The sequence below is a fragment of the Acanthaster planci genome, linkage group LG13, assembly GCF_054643075.1.
Source record: "Acanthaster planci isolate LZ-2023a linkage group LG13, COTS_SCS, whole genome shotgun sequence".
Lineage (NCBI taxonomy): Eukaryota > Metazoa > Echinodermata > Asteroidea > Valvatida > Acanthasteridae > Acanthaster > Acanthaster planci.
Window position 1 is genome coordinate 14250580 of NC_141789.1, and position 18903 is coordinate 14269482.

Genomic DNA, 18903 nt, shown 5'->3' on the forward strand with positions numbered 1-18903 from the left:
AAAAATTGAAAAATGAATCATTCTTGACCTCCTAAAATAACCCCCAGAGGCTTTCCTTGGTAACTTTGCTTCCTGTCAAATCTTCTACCTAAGGCTGCTATCACCAAGATCCTCAAGAAGAAATGAAGTCTTTCATCTACAAAGCATGGTGTGCCCACAGACCTTCTTGCAGCAGAATGGGAGTGCGCAGAGTCAAACGCTCTTATCTAGTCGTCTTTTACTTCACACTTCTTCCGTGTGCCCTGATATACCCAATCCCCTCCTCTCCCAACCCATCCCTTTCCAAATCCACCCTGATTGGTGCCTCCACAGACACAACTGATAAACACTCACCTTCACGGCATCCGTGGCGAAGGCCTGCACATCTCCGATGATAGGCTGGGCAGACGATTCGATGGTCGTGTAGGCGTAGCCGATGAAGTCATTGGAGAAGTTGGTGAAGGCCATGCCGGCACTTTGAGGGGATAACAGTACAATATTGGTCATGTATATGGGCATATCTGTCCGTGTCTTAATTAAGGTAAGGGGAATGGTTACCGAATAACTCCAGGAAAAAGTCAGCAGGTATTTATTCCATCCTTGATGAATCTTAAAAACAAAGACCGTAGATCATTTTAAGTTTCTCAACGCTGCACTCAGTGAATGAGAAACTTGGAAAATTACAACTTGGGGGGATCAAGTCTTCCCCGACCAGGTACACAAATTGGGCAATGAGGATCCTTGCCTCAAAGAACCTCCCCCATTGTGACAAGACCCTAAATCTCGGGCCCATTAGCAATGTGAATGAGGAATAACGTGAGGACACAGGTGTCCGTTTTGGTGTGGCAAGGAAGCACTGCAATCAGTAGAGTCTCAAACCCTAGCCTTGGCACCAAAGCTAGCAGTCAACTTGAGCCCCTGACAGGTGCATCATTAAGCCCTCTCCCCCATCCCTTGGCAACAATAAGGACACGCCAGCTCAGGCTCCAGCTCCATCTTTTGACTCATCGCCTATTGCGCCTGGATTGGTCGGTTATAAGACCTTATCCGAAGGGCCCCTAATTGTGCCCGGATTACCTACTTTGAGAGTCCAACAGCTGCGAGAAACATTCTGCCTATGCACTTGGGGGAAGGAAAAAAGCTTCCACACAGATGCAAGAGAAAATGGATGTTCATGTGGAAAATAAGAATTTCACGGATGAAGCTGACCTATTTCAACGCTCTCAACACTTTCAACACAGTGAAAACCGAGAGAGACGTGGCTTCTTCTAATACGCCCAAAGATCTACTTTGTATGCAGACTAAGCTTGTAGAATATTGCTTTTGGGATCACACTTCATCAACCAGTGGACTAGACATCACACATAAGGATCTCATGTATCAGAAGTATTCCACAGTGTGAATTTTTGAAACTTGTAGCATGCTTGTAAGAATTGCTGTTACATGTTGCTGCCACGTGACCACTAAAAACTATCTTTCAGGAATTGCTTCTCTTTAAGAAAAAAAATCCAATGGCCTGGAGGCTACTACAACTTCAGAAGGGCTACTGGGATGAAGGGGGCAGACCAGTCCAGGAAAAGATTACTTAGTGCAAGACCTATACCAGACACAAATTAGGTATACATGTACATGTACAGTGTATATGCCCCCTCAGTAGAAACCACAGACAGGTATTGGAGGGGTGAGCAATTATTAGTGCATGTACAGTTACATGTACATGTGTAATACATGAAATGCAGTCTGGAGACTGTGCAGGCACTTGCAATGTCTACAAGTATATGTACGTGTTCAATACTGCACATTGTAAGTTGATCACAGAACACAACAGCTGACAAATCAAAAAACAACTTTTGGAAGGGGCCAATTTTGTTTTTAATGGGGCCCAAAAGTTGAGCATTTCATTTGTAACCTTTAATGGCCTCTCTGATGGGGAGGCTAAATTTGGGAATAAAGAGTAACAAAACAGCCCTCCCAAAAGGGGGCACATGCAGGTCTTTGGTCCAAGGAGGGTACCTGTAGAATGGAAATTACATGTATTTGAAAAATAATAACAATAAAAATAATAAAAAATTTTAAAAGGTGTGTTCACGCATAAAAGAATCCTCAACTTCCCTTAAAAGAAAGGTGGTGGTACTGTTGTTATTTGAAGCCTTTAAAGAAATGGTAATATGACCTGGGGAATGGAGGTAATCTCCCCTCCCCCCCCCGAACTCTAGTTGAGTAGTTTTTTAGTACATGTACCAAACTCACTGCCGCATATTGAACTGGATAGAACAAAGCTACCATAATGAGCAATGGACAGCTCAAGATAAATGCACCAAGGTAGGATTATGAAATAAATGTAAGACGTCACACACCCTAATTTTGTAAAATTTAAGTTTTAAGGAGAAAAGTACAAGTACTCAGCAGAGTATTCCTCAAGTACTTTTGTCATAAAACTCACTTCCTATAAAACATCCTCATACCCAATACATGTACAATACATGCCACTGCCCAAGTCACATCTTTCTTTTTATGTAAAAAAAAAAAGGGCATTTAACTTGATACACCTAACCTTCAGTGAATATGAAAACAATGCCACTGGGAGCACTTAATTAAGGGAGGGTATGTGACTGCAGATCCAAGCCACTATGGGGGGGGGGCATGATGTGCCCGGAAAGAAAAAGAAATGCATCATTGCTGTCTGGTAGGCTGGAGGATTTCAGGCAAATTCAATGTTCATTCAAGTTCTTTGGGGGTTTCTCTGCAGAGCAGAGTGACTGACTGCTGCTTCCAAATCAAGAACATTTCAATCTCAGTCACAGTCATTCATCAATTTATTTCCACTGACAGCCAAGTTTGGCATTTCTTTCATATTCCTTTCTGTGTAAAAATTCTGCCACTTCCAAAACTTAGCAATTTAAAAACTTTCAGAGATAAAATCAAACATGGGCTTTTCCATTTTTTTTTCGAGTTGTCTGCCTCTACCTTGTAATGGACACAGGAAGATTCTTCACACTTAACACCAACACAGGCAGTCACCAATAACAAGTTGTTACAATAGATTCTATTCACCGCCGGCGGGAAACAAAAAATAATCTTTAACACCAATATACGCATGTACAATCTTAAAACAAACCGACGGAGTGCCAAGTATTTTTACCCCGTTGTCTCTTCCCTTTCCCCCCCCCCTTTCTGAAGTTCTGACATGCCCTGACAAATTACCACTCCGCGCCGAACATGCTATGAAGTTTGATGAGGTGCAGTGAAAAAAAAAGGATTTACAGCACTGAGTCATGACATCCGAACACTTCAACTTCACTTGATAACTCACTCAGGATAAGCGTATCCCCACAGATAGGCCACAGGCATTGCTTCTAATCACCCTTTTTTTTTTTCACTGTCTTTCTGTTTCTGTGATTATGAACCCTTTTCGCAAATTGACTTTTCCGAGGGGTGCGAGCTGCCATGCGCACCAGCCAGCCAGACAGAATGAGTGATAAGATCCGAGCAGATGAATCGAACTGAATTTTATCACCTCAGAAGACTCAAAGTAGCAGTCAGAGGGCAGGGGGAGGTTTGATCCTGGGAAGGGCACAGCGAAGCGCTGGGTGAAGAATCACAAATCTGAGAATGTTCTCGGTAAAAGCAAGAGCTGGTCCCTCGTAAAAGCACTGCATGTGAAGATAACATTACACACTTGGCACTATTTCAAACACGAGTTGTGTTTGTGAATCTGGTTCACACGTTTTAAAGTGTGATGTCAGGAGCAGGGAAAGTACACATAATGCTTAATGCAATGATGTATTACATTATATTTTACGCTATGTAAACTAACCAAAACAAGACTCACCCAAAAGCAACCTGGATTTGATGCCAGTTCAATTGATTTATTTTACAAATGTACACAATTCCTAAAGGAAAAAAATTTTCCAGTTTTTCAGGTTCAGTCAGATTCCCAGTTCTTTCTTGTGAAATGGCTTTGATGCATGTGACTACTTTCTACTGAATGTACACAAATCCACACTGTGAGAAGAACACGTTGGTTTGCTGGTTTGAAAAGCACACTACAACTCTTGAAAGAATTCTTTTCCCCCTCTGGGATGATGTGATCTTCTGTAGTTGGTGAATGTTTCCTGTCCAATATGGTACCGAAATCAGGGACGCACAAATCTGAAACAAGAACTTTGACATGAACATGACCTGCAAAGTATTTGGAAATGAACTTTTCAACACATGAGAATGACATTTCACTGAGCTTCCTTAGGGGTGAACTAGATCTGAGCTGAGATGTCGAGTGATGAAGTGGCTGTGAGCTACCTGCCACCTGCCCGTTGTATGTACATGTAATTTTGGGCACACAGCATTTCAGTTGAGCTGCTGAAGAACCAACAGCAGCCAATTAAACAGCAGAAGACTTGGTAAGTTTGACGACAACCTGTTGTTGGCAGCTTGTCGGAGTCATTCGCTCAATTTCTGCCTCAACAAAGGGAACAGAAGAGCTGAACCAATTTTTCTCACGGGTTAGCTCTGAGTACAAGGAAAATTGCCTGACGTCAACATTTCAAAGTAGTACCGACTGAGGCAAAGACCAGCCAGCTGCCAATGACATCTCTGTGTAGTTGCAGAGGTGAGTGAAACCTGTAATGCTGAGGGAGGCACTTGCACTGCAAATTGGTGATGGGATTTTCAGACGAGTGAGAAATCTCCCAAAAGTTCATCAAGTTCAAGGTTTTTCCCAGAAAGCGAAAGTTAAAGAAAATCGACCAATTAAACTGACTAAAAACTTCTATCCTGTCGAAGAGGCTGTCAGGATGCGGGGAAAGGGAGAGTGCAATTACCATAAGTTGCTCCCCTTTAGCCAGTAAAGGAGCCAGGACAGATAAATGGAAAGACGTGACAGCTGCAAGGAGAATATGTTTAGGCATGACACAAAATCTCCAATCACCGGGGAGGGGAAGGGGGATGGAAATAACAAGAGTGAGGGGAGGGGACGAAGCAAAGGGGCTAGAGTGGGGGCGGGGGAGAAGACACTAGGGTAAAAGTACTCAAAACGTAAAAACCAATTGCCATTGAACGTGACGAACTCGGGAGCAGCGCTGGACTGGCAAAAAGACGGGTTCCCATCAGGAATTGTGATTCATTTGCAATCCTGGAGGATTTGAGCCAGCTAAGCCCCAACAGATGCTGCTAGGAGAGATTAAAGCGTGGGTTGATTTTTGAAGTAATAACATCAGATGCGTAATTTTTTTTTTTAAAGCCTGGGAATGAAATAATTCAGGAACTGCTGTAGGATCTACATCCGAAATTTTGAGTGATTCATTTTTAGCGGTCCTCCAGGACTTAAAGAAAGGGGGATGAAATGTGAGCACAAAACTTGCTCAAAAGAAACTGAAGCTGGAGCTCAGCATGAAAAGGTCCTTAAACTTACAGACCTCGAGCTGGACCAAGAAAGGCCACCACTTTCTTAGCAATGGATGCTCCTTTGGTTAAAACTGAACTTCATTGTCGCATTGCTACTAACAAAATGAATAATCCTGACCAACATGAACCTTTTCTGCTTCTGCTCAAGACAGATTGGTGATCAATATTACAAACAAAACCTTGGTATCTGGGTATGTGACGTGTTCTCAGTAACCATGGCAAAACATGTACATGACATGAGACAACTGTCGTGATGTGCAACTCAAGTTATCACGACACACGAGGATGCTGGGACAGGAAGTGTCCCTTGAGTGCAGATAATGGGGGGGGATACGATTTCCTCCATTACAACGGTTGAAAATTGTTTACAAAATAGAACATGTACAGTGTAGTTTGTTTGGAAAGTTGGAAAGAACTGTGAAATCAAGTCTCATGAACACTCATAAAGACTGAGAGTATCTTGTCCTAGACGGCTTCTTCCATTAGTCTCTCGGGGTGATGGACCGCCCAAAAATCTGGTCAGGGGAAACAATGGCGAGATTATGCATTTAAAGAAATTTACTTTAAAAAATGGAAGCTGATCATGAAGCAAGCCACACAAAATGTTTGCCTGCACATGAATGAAAAATCAAACAAGGCCTCTCACGTGATTTGGGATGGACAAAGGATACACCGGACGCCATGTCCACGGACATGTAATGCAAATATGTGCAGAGACACATGTGCAACACGTGAAAAGATGACAGGACCAAGTAGTTGGGGCTCTCCCACTTGCAGTGTGTGCCATGTTCAGCCCCCAAACCCAGGAGCAATAAAGCAGCTGTGCACCTGCCATTGGTCCAGTGCACCACTTTTGATGTCCCCCCCCCAAAAAAAACAGCACAATTTCAAACAGCACTCCAATTCCTCACATTTCAGCCAAGGACAAAACTCTCCTGAAAAGACACCCCGTGCACCCAAATCGGACGACACTGCTCCAGTCTTCAAACCCTCTACTCGTGCTTCAACTTTCCAGTGGACCCCCTTTCCTTGCCCTCCCTGCGTGTTCTGCACGGACCACGCGCCGCAACCACAGGGAAAATCTACATCCTTTCCTCCGCTCTTCCTCATGTTGCATCCTGAATCTCCATTCCAAAAATTAACAACCTTATGGTGGGAATTAAAACCCAGGAGTTCACGTTTGAAGATCGAAATGGCAATGACTGGCAATTTTTCCCCCCCATCTCTCTCTTTTACGAGATCAGTTTAAGGGAGGACAGGTCTGCTGTAATATAATACCTGTCCTAGAGACTGAATTATCAGCACCAGGTTCTTCTCTTTCCCCCCCCCTTCCTCGGTTGACGGGGGTGACTTTTCTACCGGTGCGCTTCAATCCTCTGGGAATATGGGGCCTGCTTCCGGCATGCCGGACGCATTAGCCCTTAGCCGCTCGCGTACCTGTGATTTTGGGGAGTGGAACACGGTAAGGTTAGCAGGATGATTGAACAGCGCAAATTAGGATAAGCCAAATGTATAGGGCCCTCAATCAAGCTGATGACTTGGGAGAATATGGACGTGACTGTACATGCACTCACTGATGAAGAAAAGAAACAGTAAAGGCTTAAAGAAGGAACAAGGAATTAAAGCACATGTGCATGACAATCAGTACATACATGTACATGTACATTCAATGTAATTGTGTATATGAGTGTGCATGTCCTTGTACAGGTAATCTTTATAGTTAAAACATCTGATGAGACTCAAGGATTTCTGGGTAGTCTTATACAGTCCAGTGTATGGCCCGGCTGGCATTGTTCTGTGCATTTGTTGGAAAGTTTTCTTTGGTAAATAAGAACAGGACCAGACTGTGAGAACTTTGGTACATCCCCACAGTGTTTTGGTCCGAACAATAGCTACTGGGTACTATACCAGAGTTTGACCCCGACAACTTTATACAGCCACCAAGACTGAACTTCCACCGAAAGTATTGTCTAGTACCTGTACCAAGTGTGCACCAAGACTGGATTTCTGGGAAGGTCTTTTTCAAATTTCTGGACCCCGTACGTAATCTTGAGCTTAACGACAGCTATGATTTCAGCATTTGCCTGTCTCCAACTGCTCGGCAATCATAGCTGTCCCGTTACCTTGTCATACCCGTGGTGAATAACGTGGAGTCCTCAAATCTCTAGCTGCCAACGAAAAGGACAAGTGTCTGTCATCGGACATGCTGTGACATGTTTTTCACAATAATCAAACCAAAAAAAAAAAAAAAATCGGAACGAATCCCACCCGCTTCACAATCAGTCTGTATGTTAGTCTAGAACAGTCTGTTTAAATTTCCTTTTTGGTAATTTCAATAAAGAGTCACCCTGCCCTCCTTAATTTGGTTTCCACAAGTTCTGGGTCATGGTTTTCAGCCAGTGCTTGGCAGTAGTAATTAAATTAAATTCAACAAACTTTTCCATGAGACAGGAGGAGGGAAGGAGGGTTGAGAAGGGGGTGTGAATCACAGACTGTGATCCAGCCAAAAAAAAAATAAAATAAAAAAATGGGCCAGGTCACCCACGTCGTCAATGAATCAATGAGCTTTGCGTATCGGTCTGTAGGGAACGGAGGCTGTGTCCAAGTCCATTACAGGTCAGGCGGGCTACACACAGGCCAGCAACTGCGCACACATGCCGATGCCAGGTGATAACGCCGGACTAATTGGGAACAATAAATCTGTGTGGGGGAGGATGGCACCACGTGCACACAGGTCCCGATGAAAGCTGTGATTTCCGGACTCTTATTATCGGTGTTGAAGAAGGCGGGGAGTGGGGGGGCAGCAATGATCGTGGATCCTTACTGACCAGATGAGGCTGTACAATTACAAGGAGGATGTGCAAGAGTTTCATGACAAGTTTTGACCAAAGGAGGTTGCAGTTGATACGAAATGAGGGGGGGGAAAAGTGAAAGAATCAGAAACTATCTGTCATGACTGTCTTAATGAAACCAGATTGCTTTCACATGTCAAATTTGCGGCTGATATGATGCACTTTATTACGAAAATGGTCATCTTGACAAACACTGACCAGTACACATGCATGTCCTTGTTCGGATTAATGTGGAGACAAACACTCGTCATTACACAGATTTTGTGGGGACCAACAAATGTAGCGGGGGCAGGGACATGTCCCCATAACTTCGTCCTAATTTGCCTGACAAAAGAAATTGTCCTCTTGGTGCAGTCAAGGCCTGGCCACACGTGCATTCAGGCGTGTGTCTGCACAAATCTGAAGGCTGGCTTGAGTGGAACTCCGGCCTGTTACCCCCAATTACAACATCAGTCCCAACTACGGGTATACTTGGGCCAATCCCAATTGTATTTCAGATGATGCTGCACAAGCACACACATGTATAGTTGGGGCCTAACAAGCCCACTGCCTCTCACCAACTAGTACAGGGAGGTCTAGTCCACTCACCTGCCCCACTCCTAATCAGCTGCTGCTGCTGGCTGCTAGGAACCTGAGAAGGGGGGAGGGGCAAAAGTTTGGCAGTTCAGGGATATTTGATGGATTTCTTTTCCTCCTCCCAATTGAACAGTAGGCTCTACACCGACATCATATTATTGGTGCTGTATGGTCGGTGCCCTATGAGAGCCTGTGAGAAAAGAAATCTTCTGAAGTAATGAAAAGATGAGAAACGAAGGAACAAATTGATCTGATGTAAGAGCATGTACACGAACACACCCACGTGTTTCTCATGGAGGTTTTATGAGGGAAACATAGGTTTAATCTAGCATGGTCCCTCAGTGCATGGTGCCGAAGTGTTGATATTAGGTCACATACATGTTCAACACTGAGAAGCCTCTACATCCTGGTTTCGAATTAGGACAATGACTCTTGTGCCAGGCTTTCGAAGTAAGATAAACTTTGACTAAAAGCACATTCTAGTCGGATTTCTGACCACATTTCCTCATTCAAAACATCCTCTACAGTCCTGTCTATTTTCCCAGTGATTACACTCGGCCGTACAGGAAAAAGCTGGAAAAATGTTTTTATTCCAATGAATAAGCACCATTCATGTATCTGTGGTCAGGCCATCACGAGCTAAAAGAAATTCAGTTTCCTTGAGGTTTACAATCACATCAAATGTACATGTATCACAGAAAACTTCCACACAGTGCCTAGACCGCGTGTAATCATGGATTGAAGAGCAAGTCACAGGGACGTGAGGACAGAGGGGACACAAGCACACTTTTAGAACGGGTGACTGTCTGCGACTTTGTGGACAGGGTCTTCATGAGTCCAACCTCTCTCCTTGCATCTGGCCCCTTTTGATTGGATAATTCTACAGTATATCGCCGTTTGTCGTTGAAGTGGCCTTCGTGTGTCTCCTACTTGGCAAATTTACAATTTTAACGGACACCACCAATACGTCTTGCTGCAGAAGCATAACTCCCCATGCTTAAATATACTCCCAAGAGAATGCTGCAGTGTCTGGGTAAAGAGTTTCAGATTTTCACCCACGACTTTTCAAGCTCTGTAACTCATCCAGAAGAAAAATCTTTTGTTTCAAATTAAGAACTGCCTCAAGCCATGATGTTACCATACGTGTACATGTACTGTACATTCATCCAAAGTACATGTAAGATCGTGAACTTATCAAACAAGGGCTAAAAAAAAAAGGGGGTAGAAATGTTACTGTCAGTATCCTTATTTGGGCAATTTCCAATCAGAAGATTGTCTGGAGTGAGGGAGAGAGGGGAGAAAACGGGCAGGAAATCAGAGTTCCAGACATCTTGACATTTTGTTGGTGATTTTGGGTCCCCCGGGTCCTGGCCCGAAATTTCAGAATGATCGGTGGCATGTGTGGCCGTAATCCTGGAGGATGTTCGCCAATTGCGGCACACAAAGTGTGGAGTGTGCACCAGCTGCCGGTGGTGCGTGGCCCAGCGTGGTGCGGGGCCGGGCTTAATTGCGACAGTGGGGGCAACGGATGAGCTACTTTGGCAAGAAAATTTGGGCCTGATAACGATCTTTCCTCTCTGCTCCACTGGGGACCTGATTTACAAGGCCCTGGGATTGATGGCTTCATGGTATCCCACTGAGGTTTTACTGGTCCGAAAATGGCAATAGTTCCCCCCCTCCCTTTTCCCTGTTTCCATCCTCAATCAAGCCTCCATGTTCCCCCCCAAACCTCCTTTGCACCACTTCTTACCCAGTTAACATCAGATTTTCTTACCCAAACAGCTGCTAGGGAGGGGTCTTTGTTCCTGCAAAATTCTTCAACTTCATGACACCCATAAAATACATGTACATGTATGTCGGGAGGAACTGCTCTTGAGTTTAGGGCATCAGTATTTTCCAACTTTTCCCTGTTTTTCAACTGCCCTGGTAAATATTGTGGCGCGTGTCCACATGTCGACCGGTTTACATACAACAGGTCTGCAGCGTATACAGGCATCACCGGTGGCCATGTGTGTGTGCTTTGCCAATTGTTTCAATACAAACGAGTTGCTTGCTGTAACCTTATCTCTTTTGTAAGTGCACTTTCGCTCCCAAGCAAATCAGCTTACCCAAACAAAGGAGGTCTTTAATCCCCTTAGCTCTTTCGTGTAAGGTGCGGGCTCCCCAATTTAATTGTAATCACTCAAGAAAGGCATTTCCATTTTATTGCTTCTGGTAGCTGGGGATGGGTCTAAGTAGCAACGTCCCCCTGTAGGATTGTCTTCCGCACTTTAACCCAACCAAGCACGACCCGTTAATACTAGTATGCTGACCACAAAAATGAAAAGAATTCTTAAACAAAAGTACCCATCCTACAAGGAACAAATAAGGATCTGGCGTCAAGTGGTTAATCAAAAGCAGCTACATGTACCATGCTTGAGCCTTAGGTACAAGTCTTTGTAAATGCAAGGGATAATTTTTTTTGGGGGGGGGGTTGAAAATCTAGGGCCTTCCAGGTCAAGGACATAACAACTTATCTCAAATTACTCACGTCTATATAAGAGGTGCCGGTATATCAAATGAAACAAAGTTACATGTAGATCAGCGACTATCTGTCAACCTCAGGCTGATTTTGCCTGGTGCCCAAGATATACTTTATAGCCACTTTTGGGTTAGAGGCCTTAGGAAGAATCTTGCACAATGTTTAGGCAATAGGAATCCTCACCATTTTGAAATCTTCGCAACATTCATTTTCAAATTCCTCAAATCAACTACAAAGTAAAACTCCACAGTGGCTCCAGTGACTTGTGACTCATTTTTACAGAGCAGGTCACAAATGCTCGCTGATCCAACTTGACCCAAGCTCCCGGTGCCGGTACATGCATCTGAAACAAAAGTACGTACGCCCTAGGTGAACATTTGTAATATAATATTATTGATCCCTCTGTGGGAATATATCAGTCCATGTTACATGAACACCAGTAGGGCATGGTGATGGTAAGCAGTGGGTACAAAAAGGGGGGTTGAGTTCAATGAAGGCAAACGTGCTGGGAGGCGCTCTGTTGTCTAGCAACAATGTCCCTAGCCACCAAAGCACTGCATGTGGGAAACACTCCACTGTACGTGATACTTGTTTACTCTTTCTGAGAACATGCATGTAGAATACATGCAGGTTCAGTGGATGAGGTAGGGTGATGCCCGCCAAGTGGTATGAGACCAATAGTTGGATGAGTTTTACTATGTCATCTGGCTCTGTCATTTGGCTCGCATGTTGACAACAGAGGGCGCTACCTGCTCATCCACCACCCACTCATGGTGTCATTCTCTCCCAACTGCCCACCCTCTCAGCTCAGATTCCACCCTTGAGTGGAGAGAGCGTTTCCGCTTTTGCAGTTCCTGCTTGTTTCAGGGAAACTCAAGAAGTCACAATCTACCGGTAACCCTACTGTCTCTCTGCATGTCTAGTCCAGTCGACTATTCCAGAGTTATTTTCCTGCGTTTGAATGAAACAGTGCCAGATCTTATTAGAATCAAATCCCCCCGCCCCCCCGAAATGAAAAACATATTTTCCTTCAGCCAAGGAAAACTGTCAGTGAGTGCACACACACATCTACACATGTACATGTGTGCCTACCTGTCCAGCTGCTATGTGCATGCTTTATATCACATGTACATGTCCATGTATCATATGTAATGGTAATATGTAGGTTCTTCCGGTACCTACAGAACACATGCACATACACATATGCGTTTTGGTACACAAATACATGTGCAGTGTACACGTACATGTACGTGTACATGTACCTGTTACCAAGCTATGGGTACACATGTTGAAATACATGTACATGTCAGGACACTATGGGGACCAAAAATATTACTGGGACAAGTCATTTCCCTACTCGTCAGTTAGTGACTTTCCTGAAAATGAATTGTTCCTCTAATGCCGGGAAGGCCTCACCGGTTGTGAACATCTGCAGCACACTTTGCACATTGCGGTCTTTATGTGGTAATGTTTGACATGATATTCTCAGGAATAAAAGGTGTGTGGCTAAACCACAGGACGCTTCTCCCGAACAAGGAAAAAGTGACTAAGATATTACTTGAAACACACTGCTCTCTTCGTAAACAATCTGTTCAAAACAGGAACCAGAGGTGTATTTTAATCTGATATGTTTCCGGTCACTATTAAAGCTGTGAACATTATCCAAACCCACTTGACAATACATGTACACTGTACATGTACCTTCCAGTAACGCTTTGCATAAAAGGCATAAAATTAGCCCACTGCATGCTCGGAGATTGCAGTAACTTACACGGACGTTATTGGGGAGGTGGGGAGGGAGTCTCATTACATACACTGGCAAATGTGCATATCAACTCTGACTCTGCATGTACTGAACATCCTACAGCATTCCTTCTCGTTTGTTAATGGACTGGCTTTCCTCAGGATCTGAAGGTCAGCGACACTGTCATCACTGCAGCAAATATGTAATTCACTTTGGAGGGAGGATGGATTGGAGAAAGGGAAAGGGTTGGAGGAAGGGGGTGGGGGAGAAGGGCGGGAAGGAAAGGAAAAGTGGACATGCCAAGCGGCCTAATTTGCTAGAGTATTTTGATATCCTTGCCACAGGTGTTTAAAAGGAAAACATCAAAGACGTGCTACACAGTGCAAACACAGCCCTTCTCTACTGTATCTACGGCAAACCCGCTGTGTGCTGCAGTGTGCTTGAGTCATGCATTCCAGGCATGATTGGGGGTGATACATGTACGCCAAAACATACGGGTCAGAGTGTGAACCTTTGAACTTCAAAGAAGATCTGAAGAAATCCTCCCTGATCATGCAAACTCCACTGATCAGTTTCAGATGATCCTGCAGGAGATGAAACAAGCCTACTTTCACCTACTCGGAACTTTGTCCTGCCAAAACTAGAATACGCCAGGCACATTGTCCACGCACCGTGGATTTCAAGGATGGGTTGATCATCAAGCAGGCAGGTGCCCTGTCCCTTAAATGAGAGACCGTCCCGTTAAATCAGGAGATTATCACTAGACAGTGGGTAAATCCCTCGTGCTACACGAGCTGTCAGAACAACTTTGGGCCGGCAACAATGGCAGTCGGCACTGTAGTCAGCTTCATTCTTTTTGGTCAATATTGTGAGCATACAGAGACTTCCACAAGTTTATCGGTTCACAAATGCAAGTCCCACTCCCTAAGTACACTTGATAAGAATCTTCCTGGATCTTTCAAAATCCACCACTGCCAATAAGCCCAATAGTACTTTTTGCACAAGAGGAGAATCAATTCCTGTGCAAACCACTAGTACTGATGGGTTTGACCTTCCTCGGTCCTGTCAAATCCTCTGATTCCACATTCAATTCCAGGTTTATTAATGGTTGTACAGATGTTAGGTACTGTACATTTATTTTTTCACTCATTCTTTGTAACAAATAAAGCTACACTCAATTCAACAGAGGTGCTCGCATGATAGAAGGCATCAACTCCTCGATTTTGAGTCTCGTCAAATGAATTTAGGAGCATGAACTTTTAGTGCATCTAGAAAAGTGACAAAGTTCCTTGTCAAATATCCTTAAGTCCTGAACTGTTTCACAGATATCTGCAGGGTTACTAGATTGCTCCCTTGAAAGGCTACAATGAAATGGCACTAACATGAATGTCTCGCAAAGACAATTCCTATAAAGTGAAATATTCTTGCAAAAGTCTCCCGAACTTAATTACTCTGCATTTTGCTGTCATTTTGAAGCAAGAACGAATTGTACGGACCTCCGCTGGGTGAAAAACCTTATCTTTTTTCACCAACACCAACTGGCATAAGCATCTTTAACCCCTTTCTTTATTATCGGCGGGGCCCACAAGTATATGTTATCAGATTGGAAACATGCTGAACACATTATTGGCAAATGATTTCAAACAGCGGATAAGTGGCTGTTTCCTTCAACAAGTAATTGAATATATGGCGGCAGTGATGGACTTGAAAGACACGCTTGGTGGAGCACCAGACTCGGCCAGATACCACACTTCAAGGCTTTCTCTCCACTCAGACACACTTCGAGGTCAAATAAACTAAAAGGTTCAACGGGGCAAAGACACTGTAAGCTTCCCCTCTGTGTGAACGAGATTTGTCAGTGTAGGCAAAACAATATCAAGCAGCTGGTTTGCTTGTGAGGTTTTGTTTGAAGAATCAATTCTTCTACCCTTTACTCAAATTTAAAGAAACAAGGCGTCCATCAGACGTTTTCGTCCTGAAAGTGTTGCCATGTTACATGCACAGTTAAGAGTTAACAACAGTGTACATGTAAAGGGTGCTCTCTTATAAATATGCACATGGTACAAATTAACTTATTAGTCCATTATTCTATATCGTTCTGAATAACCAGTCAGCACTGCTTTTGTATTCTACAAAGCCAAGGGCTGATGGTGGAATGTGCATGCTTCCTATGTGAAACAAACCATTCTGGGTGGATATCGTAAGGATTCGAGAAGGGTCTGGAGTCCGGACTTACCACAGCACACCTGTGACGCACAGCAGGAGTATGGTGTAAAAGACGCGTAGGCAGCCCCGGCAGCCCGACTCCGCCTGCACCCGCTTCCCGCCACAATTGTTGCAGCAGCGGCAGCAGCCAAAGATGGGGCCGATGATGAGTACAAGGAGGATGTAAGCCAGGCCCACTGAGAGGCAGACGATGATGCCCACCAACAGGGCTGCAATCTGCGAGAGGGGGGAGAGGTAAGTCAAAGTCTAGCGATGAGCATCAGCCATGACCCATCAAAAAAATACAAAAGCTATGCACAGCTTCTACCACAGTACAAACACTGAGTACATGTAAAAAGCTACACATAGAAACTACCGATTGTACCGGGTACGGTAATTAGGTACCTCAGGTAAACACCTTTTTATAATTCAGAAGTGCATTTTGCAAGTCTATCCAACATTTTTCACACCATCAGCCTAAACTGCAAATTGCTCAAGATTAATAAAAAATGCACATTTTAAATTTAAGGGGATCTTTTGCTTCCGATACTTTGAGCAGGTTCTAGAGCATTATCTTGCAGGGCTATCGCTATCTTGTGACAACTGCTAAGATTACCCCGATAATCAATTACAATCCATTCAAAACACTCCTTGCTGAAGGAAGGCTCAAATTATATAAATTGATCTGGTAAAGCTAACAATCTACATCTAGTTCATGTACATGTAAACTATTCAGAGAAAAAGCAAACTAAAACAGAATATTACCTCCTGAAACATTGGCCAAGGGTCCGGCACAAAATTATTGTTGAAAACTGCTTCGAGTGTCTTTGACACATAATCTGTGTAATAAAGAAGAGGAAAGGCTCATCTGCTTGTATGGATAAGATTTTCAATTACCTACTCCGAAAATAATGAACTGACAATGGCCGGAGAACCACTGACTCCAATTACTCAAAATAAACCCTTTAAAACAACCGTATTAAAGGTGTCAACTCGACTGAAAAGGAAAAGTACTGGAGTTGAAGGTGAGGCTGCAGTTTCCCACACCATGTCAACTCCTTCAAAGACAAATCAAATGAGGAATGTAGGCCTAATTTTTCTTTATCAGTATTAATTTTAAAACCAAATCCTTCCTCAGAAACCAACTTTTCTGTAAATGTCCACATTGTTTGCAGAACAGTTTGTCAATCAGTTACATTAAACATGTATACATGTACATATACACTGTATATGTACCGGCACCTTCAATTCTTAAATCACATGACACTGGTAATTTACCGCACATGTACATGCAATAATTACTCAGACTGATTCTTCTTGGAGGCGATGGCCATGAGTTTCATGTACATTTTTTTGGGCCATTTGTTCTTCACAAAAAGGTACGGCTACATGTACATGTTTCAGTACCGAGACCTACATGTACATGTGCAAATACCCACCTACACTGTACATATACATTGTACGTGATATGATTAGGTAACAGGTCAAAAACATAATGTAAGATACCGGTATCTACATGTAGGTATGTTTTTCTTATTTTGAACATAATTAATCAAATCGTTGTTTCCTTTAATAAAGGATTGACCCTTATTAACTGACCTTTCCCACTTCAAAAGGTGACCCAAACCACAGAGCTATAAAAAACAGATGCCTGATCACAGCCATCCCTTCATCCAACCTCCCCCCCCTTCCCATATTCACCTGCAAAGCCTTGATGACATTTTGCCTATTGGTCCAACCTCACTCCAGCCAGTCATGGCCAAGTGGGAGCCTAATATCTAGCTGATCAACCAGACAAATACTGTCTCACCCATGTGGTCATTTATCTGTATCTGGGCCACTGGGCATGTGGAGATAAGCAAAACCTTCCCTCTTCAACTTACAAGTTGTAAGGTCTGTTAAAAGCTGATTTTACTGAAGTGATTGGCACTATACATGTACATTACACGCACATTTGCACTAAGTATACATGTGCATGTACATACGCAACACATATACTGGTAATTACATGTATGTACATTTACATGTACCGGTACAGTGACAACCGACAAAACATTTGTTTCAAAAAGCAACTCCCTGGGTTGAGCTTTCCTTTCCATTTTTAAAATTCCCAAGGTTGTTGCACGGTTGGTTTGATTCAGTTTGAGATGCTGTAATAGTGAGTAATGACAGGTCAGAGATGCTTTCATGGAGCATAAATGTAATGTGAATGACAAAGGAAACGCCCTACAATGAACAGGTGCATATGCACTTACACATGTAAGTACCAGTACGTGTAAGTCCATATGTACTGCATGTACATGTACATGTACTAGTGCTAAAGACTTTCCATTTTATTTCACAAACATGTACATGAACATGTACCGGTATTCATCTCTATAAAAGATTTAAACATGGTCATCAAAACCCTTGGGCACTTTCTTGAAGTTCTTTTTAATGTTTACAGCTACGTGTATGTGTGCATTTGGGTTCAGGTATTGCTCATCTTAACCATGAGAGGAAATTTCATGTAGTAAAGTGCGAAGTTAGTGGGGTACTGTACACACATGTTCAACCATGAATGGATCTGGCAAGGTTGGACGGGCACCGTAATTCAGACCCGTCCGGTTGTGAGGTCTGGCAATCTGTGAACACCAGTCCGTCAAATGGGAGACTGAGATATCTTCCCCAAGTGCACATTTATGATTGTGAGTCACTGTCGCTGATAAATATTGTTTTATTTTATTCTTCACTCGGTGCTTATCTTATACAGGACAAGGGTGGGGGGGGGCTTGAACTGCCCAGCCAGATGGTACAGTCCCTCATGAATATCTCTTGTGTCTTATTGAATTACAGCAGGAGAGTGAGTTGACCTCCATTGTAAAGGAAAGTACACTGAGCCAGACAAGGGAAGGGACCTTCACTCATGAGACAGTTGGCTGAAGACAATTACAGGGTACTGTATGGTGGTCCAGCGACTCGTTAACAGACATGGACCAGGGTGTGCCAGACCCAGCAAACAGTTTTTTTAAAAAGGAAAAACAAATTGAGCACCCAATCTTGTCAATTTGTTACATGCATTTCATTGGCTGGTTTATAATATCCCAGACAGCTGTTTTGAACACACCCCATCAGAACTTTTGCCATTTTTCTTCGTAGGTCAGGCAAAAAGATTTCCAGTCATGTCCCTGAACATTAGTAACCTTTTCCCACAAAAAATGCAAGCCAGTGAATTAGCCACGAAAGCACGGGCAGCATTCAGTGTTCTCTTTAAAAAATTTCAAATTCACAGTCGGCTAAGCCCTGGTACATTTTTAAATATCTTCATGTACCGGTGCCCTATTAGTAGACAAGAGCAGCGATGTCTACGACACTGACAGCCCCTCTTAAACTCTAAACATATGGTTTGCCAATTTTCTTTCCCTTTCTTGTGGAAGTTACGGTATACCCTTCAGCCAAATATACACATGTACCGGTAGGCATAGCTTTGTCAAACTTGTCTAGCCGGGGCTCAGAGTAATGTATGTGCCTATGACAATTATATACAATGTATGTACTACAGACACTTGCTCCCATGCATGTACTTCCAGCGGAGCAGCAGTTGCCTTCGCATGCTGCCATATGAGGGACCAAATACTAATATC

At 43.4% G+C, this 18903-nt stretch overlaps 1 protein-coding gene across 5 annotated transcripts in view; it reads right to left on the reverse strand.

The window, feature by feature from the left end:
* Positions 1–18903, reverse strand: part of LOC110973840 (prominin-1-A-like) — a 53577-nt gene that overhangs the window by 27379 nt on the left and 7295 nt on the right. For all 5 annotated transcript variants that reach the window (XM_022224986.2, XM_022224988.2, XM_022224987.2 and 2 more), the window contains exons 3-5: positions 16046–16119; positions 15312–15517; positions 334–454 (exon numbers count right to left, since the gene is read on the reverse strand). In XM_022224986.2, the coding sequence (XP_022080678.2) occupies positions 334–454; positions 15312–15517; positions 16046–16119 (401 nt within the window). The remainder of the gene's footprint in view (positions 1–333; positions 455–15311; positions 15518–16045; positions 16120–18903) is intronic.